Genomic DNA, 12,959 nt, shown 5'->3' on the forward strand with positions numbered 1-12,959 from the left:
TAGAAGCATTGTTAGCTGTACATGTCTGCCTGGCATGGTTCATCTGACCTTGACCTCATTTTCAAGGTTCATTGGTCTTTTTTTAGTTATATTGGTTAATGTTAAGTTTATGTGACAGTTGTATTAAAGCTTAGCTTTATACTTAGGACTATCAACATAATATCAATGATTAGTATAGAAGGCGAGACATTTCAGCGTGTGCACTCTTGTCATGTATTAGTTTGTGATTATATTTGTTTTTATACTGATAAGTCTTTTGTAGTAGACGAAACGCGTGTCTGGCGTAAATACATAATTTATTCCGGGTATCTATGATGAGTTTATTTATGGGGAAAAATGGTAGGTCAATGATATTTGTATTCAGTTGTATAAGCATTGGCACATCTCATTAACATGGAGATTATTTGACCACGTCCCCTCAGATATGGTTTATTGACTTTGAAATTTTGCTAAGTTGATATCTATAAATAGTATTTGTTTAGGTTTGTTTCAAGGGAACTTCTTTAGATAAGTCAATTGTATTTGGTATACAGTTGTATTATCATTGGTATACAGTTGTATTATCATTGGCATATCGCATTTCCATGGAGATTGTCTAGCCGTGTGTGATGGTTCATTGAATTTGAATATTTTCCAAACTTCCATGCTAAAGTGGCTATTTTAATTTCAACATTTGCAATACCGAAATTACAAAAAAGTGAGACATATCTCTGTGATAACAGTTTATTGGAAACTACAAAACTAATGTCATTCGTGTTAAGGGGCCATTTACAAATGTCATCAATGCATGTCTTTTTGACTAGATAAACTTCCGGGAAAGAATACTATTCTACAAAAACTCCACAAGTATACCATAACAAAGCAAGGCTGTTTTATATAGGATCAACGCACGATTTCAAAATATCTTGTGCAAATCGTCTAAAAAATCCCAGTCATGAGGAATTTGACAAATAGATATAGTTGTTCAGTCAGGATTGCTGTTTTGAAACTTAGTTTCATTTTTCAAAAACGGTAACTTTTTCGTTTGAATGGAAAGTTTCTCAGTCTATGGAATTGGTTTCGTGTTATGTAGAGTTTGCATTACTTCAAGTGAGTTGTGAACCTTATGTCTTAAAAGTGTCAGAAGCTTGTTAGCTATCGCTTTAACGCTGCCAAACCCACGTAGCTGAGATCCCTGAAGTCAGCATTTTACTTTCATAGTTACATTAAAATCGTTTCTTCTGATAGTTTTCAAAGTACCAGGATTATAATTTTATACGCCTTCTGAAACGTTCATTCGATTTAAACATGCAGACTATTTATGAAAGTATGAATTCTCTTTGTTAAAACGTTGTTTATAATTTATTGATCTTCAAAATGAAACGGTTTACAGGGCCATAGAATTTGTTTATGTTTTCTTTTCCAATCTGACAGAAAATCCAAGAAAAAGACAGGCGTTCAATTGGCCAGACAGACCCTATACTGTTGTACTTAAAATCTGAGCTGCCACTCGCCAAATAGCTTCAACAAAAGGGCCACGTGGCACAGATTATAGTGTTTAATCGTAGAGTGAATACCGATTTTCTGAGAATTTTTCCATTGTATACAGTATCTGAATTTTTTTTTGTGATTAATTTTTAAAGGTTACCGTTTAACATGCTTATACATGAGTGCAATATTGCATAAACAACAATATATCCAAGTATGAAAATATCGATAAAAACAAAACCACACAAACGCACACTTTTAGCTACACATATTTTTTCGTTGGTTATTATTTGGGTTTCTATTGAGTAAAACCTTGGCCAGCTGCATAACGATCTATTAATCATTACGGTTGCGTTTGACTTCATAGTACAAAAAGTAATTAAATTCGACAAATTCTAAGAAGATTTAATAATTTCTTTTATTTTCCTTTGATATTCCATTAATTTTCAGTTAATAAAAAATAATTCCCCGCCCTCTTCGGATTTTATTATTACGCTTTGACAAATAATCCACGTGTTTACTAAATCTTGTTTATGAACAAAATATCTATATTACATATAACATCAATGCTTTAGCCAACGAGCTGTAGATTAAACATAGTTTGTCTTTCAAAGGGCATACAGTTTATATCGGTGTTGTTACGTATTCTTCCATTAGGAAATTAGCACTTGTATATTTGCACATAGATATGGTTTATTTAGCATATATTTCAATCATAGTAAGTGATATATCCTTTTCCATGGTAAGATAACTCCTTAATATACATGTTAACAAACTGACAACGGGTCTTTCCAAGAGTACACGATGACATTTTATTATTAGGCCAGTAATGCGTGTGGTAGTGAACCTTCTTTTAATCGTTTTCTTCCATTTGGTGTACTGGTTTTTTTTCACGGAATTGTCTCTTTAAATTTTTTTTTTGTTATTTGCAATGAAACAAACAGACCAATTTGAGGTACTGGTATTCATATATATAAATATATTCATGCAATTTAACGCTTTTTTTTTAAAAAGAATATAAAATGAATGCAAATGTCAGCTTTTGGTTGGATATTAGTTAGCATCGTGATGTATGCCTATTGAACCTTATATTTGCTTTGCTTCGGAAATCTCGGATGTCGAATTGATAATCGATGGATGTTTCCATTTTTTGAAATCTATATAAAGCATGACAAAAGTTCGATTTACCGAAGTTAAGTTTATATTGGACGTTTTCCGTAAATACATTTCTTTGCGAATAATTCCCGAAAATTCCATTACGAAGAGATCATTCACAGCATGAAACAAAAGATTATCATTATTTTTTTAATTTTCTGAAACAATATAGAAAGGGAAAGGATTGAAGATATTCTGATCTTTATAGGTTGCACTTTGTAAATACAGCTGTTTCTCAAAACAGGCCTTTTTTGGGGGGAGATCTTGAATATTCATAGAAAATTAATTGTGTTTACACACTGGTTCCAAGTTATGCGTTCTGTGTTCCATCTCACAGAGACATAACTTGGGAATGTTACCAGAAAATAAACATGTGCATATTGTTATCATTGACATCTGTGGTAACCTTTTATTCGAGGTAGGGATAGTTAAGAAAATTAGTGTTAGTTTAAACTCTGAGAAGTTCAGGGATATAAACATTGAAATAAACCGCACAGCCCTATATTTTGACTTTTGAAAAAATTGTGGTGCATATAAATTTTCAATTCTAGGATAAGATTTTTTTCAAAACTTCATAGTAAAAGTGGTACTGTTTTAGCCGTAAAAGGAGTTCCTATGGGAAATTGCATTGTCAATATTTATAGAAATGCAACCTATAACTAAACTATTTAATATAGTTAAGCTACGGGAATTATAAGTAGCATTCATTGTTAAAAAACCAATCAAACCTTTTTGAGAATGCATAATGCACGGCCGGCACTCGGCTAACCGAGAGATTGGTCGGTTAATCTATATTGAGTATGCGGCTATATGGGAGATTGGTCTGTTAATCGGGTTGGTTATACGTCTGTTAAGAGTAAAACGCACAATTTAATGTTAAACTGTATCAAATATACAGATTTTTGGCATATTATAAGAACCAAATCAAAAAAAGAAAAGTGTCTGACAAAATGATATCTATCATAGAACATTTTCCACTTGTAAAAACATTTCATAGTCTACGCAGTTTTCAGTAAAATTAAAAGGCGTCGCGCAAGTATGTAGTATTTATGCTTATACGCATAGGAATTTTTTAATAAAAGTCGAAACAAACAATTTTAGATATCATTTAAAGGACACAAAATAGTACTTTGGGTCTAAAAAATAAATTTGCATTGGTGAATATTTCATAATTGTAATATAACGTGAATATTACCACGTTTTAGTGAAAATTATGGGAATAAAGTCTGTTAATGGGTTGGACAATTGAAATTGTGTCAGTTAAGAGTTATTTAGCCACAGTTATTTTTGCTACCTTTATATTTTTCCATAGAAAAAGTTAAGAATGAGATGTTCCTAAGTAATAAAAAAATGATAATACGGTGCAACAGTATCCTACGGAAGCGAATTAGCGCCACACATTTTTTTTTAAATTTTTCTTCCTATATTTGCGTTGTAAACCTCAAATATCTTGATTGCAATTGTTCATTAAGTTTTGTAAAAAATGTCCGTCTGTCATTCACTTCGGTTGTGATTTACTAGTAAGAGCATTTTTATTTTGACTTTCTTTGCATTTTATTGAAGGGTGTCACTTCAATATAGCGTGATATAAATTGGCCGCTGGAATATGCATGAATTTATTATTAATGTTTTCAATCAGCCTCAATTTTTGTGTCTGTTCAAAGTAGAACGTTTTCAAATCCTACTGAAAGTGTCTTTCTAATACAACACAGGGTACCGGTAAAATAAATATAAACTGTACATCTGTCCAGTGCATATAACGTGTTGTCATTCTCATATGCACATGATATTTGTCACTGGACGAAAAACCCTAATTCGTAAGCATCCTCCAATTGGTTCTTTATTTCTATTACTTAATCATATGTTGTTTACAAAAAAAAGTAAAATCACAAAAATACTGAACTTAGAGGAAAATCAATTCGGAAAGTCCATAATCACATGGCAAAATCAAATAACAAAACGTATCAAAAACGAATGGACAAGAACTGTCATATTCCTGACTTGGTACAGGCATTTTCAAATGTAGAAAATGGTGGATTAAACCTGGGGTCTGTTGTTCAACTTGTCGTTAGTGCTAACGACTCGTTAAAATTTCTTAATCATTCGATTAAAATTAATCATATGATTAGTGTGTTGTTCAACAGGTTCTATAGCGCTAACCCTCTCACTTTTTAATGACAGTCTCATAAATTCCGTTATATTTACATTGATGGCGTTAAATAAACAGACACAATAAATAAAATAGTCAAATTATGGGTACATCAGTCATCATCGTATAACAATTTTAAAAGGAACAATTTAACAGAACACAAAAACATCTACTATCTACGAACACATTCATTGATTTGAGTGTCTGACATCAGAAAATTGTGTACGTCACATACATTTGTCGTTCAATGTGCATACAAACGATTTTAAAATTTCACATAGGCAATGTTAGTCATTCTCAAGAAGTAAATGGAAAGGAGCGAATGCAGCTACATTTGGTCATCTTAAGTTTTAATACATTTTATTCCGTTTAGTTCCTTTCTTCATAAGTGTAGAGGAGAACGGCAGTTGTCCGCATGTAAACTTCTAGCATTTGTCACCAATAATAGTACATCGCAATCCGTTACTGTTTCAACACCCAGGGGTGTTTCATGTGTGTATTCTTAAACAATTATTATTTTTTTTCTCTTTTTTAGCAATGCATCACTCTCTACTGTCCTTATCTATTATTCTATATTCTGCTACTCCATCCAGATTATCGTGTATACCATGAGGGTTCGGATTGGGGGTGTTGTTTATTTCTGTATTCTTTAAATTGTTATGTCACGTTTCTTCCGTGACGTTTTTTCCTTTTACCTTTTATTTATCTTACTCATTATTCTTTCTCTATTCTTTATATTTTAGCATACCAATATATTTTACTTACTGATGTTTAGGTACATTACGACGTTTATCTCTGATTTATATACTGGTTACCAATGTAGATGACAAGTTGGTGTCATGCATGACAATTAAACAGAATCCACATGACATATGCGACCATTCTTGGATGAAATTAACATTACATTAATAATATAACACTTTTTGAAACCGTTTTTATCAATTTTATATTTCCATAGTTTAAATTGTTCATTGTTCACAGTGGCGGATCCAGCCATTTTAAAAAAGGGGGGGGGGGGGGTCCCAACCCAGAGTAAAAAGGGGGGGGTTCCAACTATATGCTCCCATTCAAATGCATTGATCGGCAAAAAAAAAGGGGGGGTTCCAACCCCCCGGAACCCCCCCCCCCCCCCCTGGATCCGCCACTGGTTCATGTGTTGTTTCCGTATATTTTATGTTTCATTCCTCATGTGTTGTTTCCGTATATTTTAGCCGCTCGCCTTGAGCCTACCCATTTGATCCGATAACACCCCATTTAGCAAAAATTTTTTACTTTTATTGCAATTCATAACTCTTAACAGACCAATTAACAGACCGGGTTTTATACATCCGACCCATTAACAGACCAGGTTTTAATTAAAGATTGATTTATGTCACCAAAATACAGATTTTCGTGAAGATTTTTCACACAATGATTTCAGTATGGTTAACAAACATAATGCCTGTCTTTTTTCGATGTTTAAAATATTGCATGCACGTAAATTCAACCAACGTGTCATTTTGTGTACAGTTTGTGTGTGTAAAATGTGTATACATTTATTGATGAGTAACCCGCCTTTTCATTTTATAGATCGTACATTGAAGCTAGAAAAATAATAATTACACCACTGGATTCAGTACATTGAATTGTTTTGTTAGACATGAATATTTTGTATGATAAACATATATTTAAAAAGTTATATAGTGAAACATGCTGAACTTTCAATGATTTTCTCGATAACACCTGATTAACAGACTTTAGCCAACCCGATTAACAGACCAATCTCCCATATAGCCGCATACTCAATATAGATTAACCGACCAATCTCTCGGTTAGCCGAGTGTCGGCCGTGTAATGGGTAAAGATATGATTCTGGCTCTGCATAAGGCTATTGATTTTGTGCTGTGAGGATATGAATAAAATGTATAACAAATATATTGAACTCAAGTTAATTCAATGCGGTAACGTACGTTCATTAAAACTGACAAACGTTAGTTTAAATAGCAGTTAGTAATGATAACTCATAATGATTAAGATTCCTAATTTTACATAAAATTCAGGTATGGGATTTGCAACGTTAGAATATATAAACATGACCAACTAACAGAACGACTTGATACATAACAACCGCCATATTCCTGACTTGGGACATTTTCCGAAGTCAATGGTGAATTTAACCTGATTTTATAGCTTGCTACAAGCTAGCTCAACCTTCTTTTTGTGAGACAGTGGTTTATATAATTAAAACATTTTACACATAGTTCGGTATGCAACCCTTACAGACATGATATGACGATGCATGAATTTAGTCCGTCTACTTAAAGGATAGATATGATAGGAGTCTGAACACAGGAATATAGACTTATATAAAAATCAATATAGGCGATACAGATTTGATGTCATTCTGCGTTCATTGCATCAGATTCAAAGAGATCGGCGGAACACAAATGACCTGAATCAAGTTAGTCAACAACGCTTTACATCGTATCGATTATATCAACTAAATCGATCCCTATACTTTATCTTTAGCTGACCATTTTTAGCATTTCAATACACTATCAGAGACAATATGTAAAAATGTATACCTCATATCTATGCGGCAAACTACCACCCATTGACCGATTGGCGTTAAGAAATACTTTAATTCCTGGAATTCTCCAGTCTGGCAGTAAATAGTTATCAAAGGTACCAGGATTATAATTTAGTACGCCAGACGCGCGTTTCGTCTACATAAGACTCATCAGTGACGCTCATATCAAAGTATTTATAAAGCCAAACAAGTACAAAGTTGAAGAGCACTGAGGATCCAAAATTCCAAAAGGTTGTGCCAAATACATCTAAGGTAATCTATGCCTGGGATAACCGATGCAAAAAAGGGGTACACGTTTTGCTGTACGAGTTGTACTTTCACGCAGTCACGTATTGTCAGAATATTTATGTCAGGAAATGAGGTCACAAATCTTTCAATATCTTTTTGATGGTTCCTACCGTACAAGGTACAATTTCTTACCCATACCCAACATAATTTTATTTTCAAGTAGCAGTCTTTCTTCCCAACCTGTATCCTGCTGGGTTTTGTTTAATTGTCTTTGGTCCTAAATATGGATGATATTTTTTTCATTGGACATTAAGCAAGCAACAACAAACAACAAAACTGCCAATCAAATTTTAATTTTCATAGTTTAGCTCCTCATTACACCATATATTTTCTTTGTAGATATGTTCCCTGAGTCTGTGTATCGGGTTTCCTTTCAAGTTACCACATCACTTTCAATCTTCTAAATGTAAGTATGCCCTCTTAGGGTATTGTATTGTCTTGTGCTTTGAGAAAATGGGAGTAAATCTATCGCTGAAGAATGTATAATTTTCTAAAGATTATTACTTTGTTTCTATTTCTATTGCAACCTCCTAACAAGGCTGTAGCCATGTTCAGCTCTACATCTTCATACATTGAAATGTATTTCGCAACACTATATGATTATCTGACATTTTTATGATTTCTGGCTAGTCGTCATCCTGATAATATCTAATATTTTTTACTTGATCGTGCAAAGTTCTTCTAGATAAATTAAGAGAACACAATTTGTGCTTTAGAAAAAAAAAGATTCTATATCTTACAATAACTCAAAGAAAAGCAGGAAATACCATAGCCAAATAAAAACATCACCTAGAGTCCGTATAGCAATACTGATACAAGTATAGATTATGCAACACAATTTCCACAAAATTCAAGGAGTGAGGTATTACAATTTCCAAAGTACTGTAATAGATTTTTAAAAGACATATACATTGTATATCGAATGATATATTTTGTGAGTAGAATCCAGTACAAATTATAAAATAGAATATGTTTTTTTTGTCACATGAAATCGAATGTCATTTATCAAGCTTATGTTCAAACAAAACACACGTACCTCTGTGTTTCATATTCTCCCCACAAGATACAGTTTCGTCAAATTACACGCATTTGAGCAGTTTCGAAAAATTATGCAGTTCAGGACTGATTCCCTCTTAGTACATTTACTACGTTTATTGTTCATGAATTAAAGTATTTGTATTAAGTTCACAAAACAACTATAGTAACGATATAAATCAATTGTTGTCAGATATTTTGGAAAAGTCACCTTCAAAATTCAAGACATGTCAGTTTTCATTGAGAAAGAACCATTTATTTAGATTAGTTGCCAGATGGAAAAAAGGATGAAATTGAAAATCTACTCTAAAATAAATTTGACCTGTATTTTAGACGTAATGCAGTCTGTATTAAAGGTACTGGTATCAGATTAAGCTATATGTTGTGTTCAATTCGATTGCTGAATATAATGTTGCTAAATTATTATACGTTATTGGATAGACACTTCTGAGATAAGAGAAAAGCAGACATCGTTTTTTTTATCGTGACGAATCATAAAATTTGCAAACGCAGCATGTTTTATACGACATCATTCGCATTGTAATATTTATAACTATATACAATTGTTTATATTTCTATAAATGTGCTCCAACTTTTGTATCTATAGCTAACCATGGATGTGATATCTGTGCCGACATAGTCTTTCTATTCGACGATTCTTCATCTATACCAGTAGCAGATCCCCACGGATTCCATAAAATGAAAGATTTCATGGTGGCAGTGGTCCAATCATTCACTAATTTTGGTCCACCAAATGGGGTCCAGGTTTCCGTGGTATTGGTAGCTCACACTGTCAGAAATTATTTTTACCTTAACAACTTCACACAAGAAGCAGATATAGTGCACCACATGAAAATATTTCCCGAACTTAAAGGAAGTGCTACAGCAATAGGTGAAGGACTAAAGGTTAGTTTCTCCGTTTTTCGATCTTTTTCTGTCACATTCCTAAGTCACTTTAGTTAAAGATCATTCTTTGTTATAATAGTTTTATCTCTTGAAGCATGGAACGTTAAAGTAACAGTTTTGATACAACACATTTCATTGAGGTTATGTTTAATTGCATTAAGTAGCTGATCCTGTATCACCAAATAACTGACTCAAAATATTTTAAAAGTATTATGCTCGATTACCTACAAGTATTTTTTTTTTTTAATTTCGATCTTTCTTATCTTATTTGATTTCACTGAAGTCTGAACTTAGATAAATATTCTCTCTACAAAAATCAGTTAGCGCTTCTTCAATTTAGAAATAAATCTAATGCTATTTGAGGGTTAAATTTTTTATATGTATTAAGTTTCTTGTTTTACATGTAAAATTATCATATTCATACGATTTGACATTAGATCTAAATGTCGTTTGAAAAAATGACAATGCAAAGTTAAGGTGGTACCCAACACCTTGACTAAAATTTATTTGGCTCGTTTAATTTTCATGAAATTTTGACAAAATATTTACTTTGACCCTTTGACAAAAATATAAAAAATCAAAAAAATTGAACCAACCGTTTAATCAGAAAAAATACACTGGTTATATAGGAGTTTGACAAACACTTATTTTGATCATTGAGAAGCTTAATATTCAGTTTGCAACACAACGTAATTAAAACGTTTAGCTGACTTTACAGAGTTATCTCCCTGTAGTGTTAGGTACCACCTTAAGTGGTTAAAAAATGCAATAACAAAAACACCGACCTCAAATGTAAATTAAAGAGACAAAACCAAACGCTCGACATTATTTACCAATGGAGCGACTGGATAAACTGTCGTATATCAATATATAAGCAATGGATAAAACATTCAACCCTGAATATAACTTTGTTAAGAGCGTTATTTTACCGGTTTTATCCGTGTTGGCTTTGATATCTATCAAACAAACATGACGTAAGTGCGTGTATTAAATGTTGAAATTAAAATAGTTAGAAGGCCAAACGAGTAATAAGTTGAAGATCTTTGAGTACTTAAAATTCCAAAAAGTGAAGCCACATACTGGTGATGTAATCTAGCAGTGTCTGTATCATTTAATATTACATTTATTACAGTTTGTCTGTATCATTTAATATTACATTTATTACAGTTTGTCTGTATCATTTAATATTACAATTATTACAGTTTGTCTGTATCATTTAATATTACATTTATTACAGTTCGTCTGTATCATTTAATATTACATTTATTACAGTTTGTCTGTATCATTTAATATTACATTTATTACAGTTTGTCTGTATCATTTAATATTACATTTATTACAGTTTGTCTGTATCATTTAATATTACATTTATTACAGTTTGTCTGTATCATTTAATATTACATTTATTACAGTTTGTCTGTATCAATTAATATTACATTTATTACAGTTTGTGCGAGAAAAAAGTTTCCTACCCAAATATGGTGGAGAACGTCTATGTGCTAACAAATTCCTCGTACTACTTACTGATGGAAAACATAATCTTGGAGCCTTGCCAAAACCACAAGCTGAAGCACTGAAGTACGATGGTGTTACCATATTTGTAATTGGTGTTGGACCGAAGGTGTTGATGTCGGAATTACTCGCTATCGCCTCGAAACCAGAATATGTTTTTAATGTTACGGATTTTGACCAGTTGGCTACTATTAATGACAGGATAGTAGATGACGCTTGTAATGTTGCAAGTAAGTCTTTCAATTAACAAGATGGGACTATACATCCGTACATTTTCCGTACATTTCCACATATCACAATGCTTATAAATGCTACTACGTTACAGTAATGGTTGAAGGTTCAATTGATTGATATTCTCCGAGTGACATAAGATAAACCGGTGTTACAATAACTCATTCATAAAAAGGTCCAAATTGGTATACTGCTATAATTGTATCGTGAAAAACAGATCCCAAGCACAATTTCTCTATTTACCAATGACTAATTTCAAGCTTCAAAATAAAACACGCATGCATTATTTAGAATAGAAGATTCACTGGAACTCACCAACCAGATGAAATAATTGCCATACTGGAAGTGTTGTTCTATTGTAATAATTTAATTTTGGTTGTAACGCGTCTTCTTATTGGCTGACGTTGTTTTGTTTATTAGCTCATAGACATAATTTTGTCATGTGACAATGATGTCATCAATGTTTTTTCCTCCTGTACTCCTGTATAAAATGGAATTCGGAATTAAACTATAAGAAATGACTGTAATATTTTTTCTGCCTATTCGAAATAACATTAAAAAAATGTGGTGCACACTTTTAGATAACCCGCTACGGGGGTTATTCAGTGTGCACCACATTTTTTATGTTGTTTCTTCATAGACAGAAAAAATATTACAGTATATTTTAAATAATATTCACTTGATTTTTTTATTATTAAAACAGAAGGCAGCAAGCTTACCAAACAGCCTTGTAGTTTGGAAGAGATTTCAAAAACATTAATTCCGTACGGTAATGTTCATTTCATTATACCTTTGATTGCATGTTGTTTTATTACATTTATCAAGAATGCATCACACACAGATTTTAAAGTTGGAAGCGATAGAATTTAATTAAGTCACCTGGTACATTTTTTATTAGAGGCAAACACTAATGATAAATAGATTGTGGACACTTATCGATTGCAACTCGTATTTCAAAATCGTTATTCAATATAATAAATTCTACATAAAGTCATATCAGATATTGTACAAGATGAAATAAATAAATAAAACAGTAAGTATAAAGATATATTATTCTAGGTTCGTTCTTTAGGGTTCACGTTATAAACAATACAGATCCAGTATACAAGATAAAACGATAGACAACATTATGAAATCATTTATCAGGTTAATTATAATTTTATCTGTTTTGTATAGAGCAAAATCTCATATATTATGCTTTCAGGGGATAACCTCGATACTATAACGTTTTAGAAATTCCATACCACTTAAAAATTGACTGTATATAAATCAACTGATTATATTATTATCAGGACCTTAAGGTCAATTCTGCCGCATGCACTTACATTCTTATCTTTTTATGCAATGATATAATTCTTTGACCTCATTTTCATCAGATATTCTATGCTTTGTACATGTTGTAGGATACGCTTTAGTACCAGTGTTTTATCCATTAACACAAAAGAAGGCGCCATGGCCTCCAGGATTACTGGGACTTGACCAGCTTGCTAATCAGCACCATCTTCCTTGGTTGGCACATAACGAACATAGTCACCAACACGACGAACAAAGTCATCAACACGACGATCGAATTAGATGATCAAACGTAGAAACATATGAACATATACTAATATGAATATAGATTTAGATTAAAATGAATAATTTGTA

General features: G+C 32.3%; 1 protein-coding gene across 1 annotated transcript; it reads left to right on the forward strand.

The window, feature by feature from the left end:
- The first annotated feature begins 2,002 nt into the window (after positions 1-2,002).
- Positions 2,003-12,959, forward strand: LOC139496249 (collagen alpha-1(XII) chain-like). Its single transcript, XM_071284742.1, has 6 exons — positions 2,003-2,185; positions 7,968-8,034; positions 9,271-9,569; positions 11,017-11,311; positions 12,016-12,081; positions 12,716-12,959. Exons 1-6 carry the CDS (start codon positions 2,156-2,158, stop codon positions 12,889-12,891), a joined length of 933 nt encoding a protein of 310 aa, XP_071140843.1. The 5' UTR covers positions 2,003-2,155; the 3' UTR covers positions 12,892-12,959.

This window comes from Mytilus edulis, chromosome 11 (genome assembly GCF_963676685.1).
Source record: "Mytilus edulis chromosome 11, xbMytEdul2.2, whole genome shotgun sequence".
In the NCBI taxonomy this organism is placed as follows: Eukaryota; Metazoa; Mollusca; class Bivalvia; order Mytilida; family Mytilidae; genus Mytilus; species Mytilus edulis.

Bases quoted from the DNA above. Each gene is read 5' to 3' on its own strand.
- LOC139496249 (XM_071284742.1), top strand. From the start codon at position 2,156: ATGGTTTATTTAGCATATATTTCAATCATA. The intron at 2,186-7,967 runs GTAAGTGATATA...TTTTCTTTGTAG, and splicing joins TAGCATATATTTCAATCATA to ATATGTTCCCTGAGTCTGTG. The intron at 9,570-11,016 runs GTTAGTTTCTCC...CATTTATTACAG, and splicing joins CAATAGGTGAAGGACTAAAG to TTTGTGCGAGAAAAAAGTTT.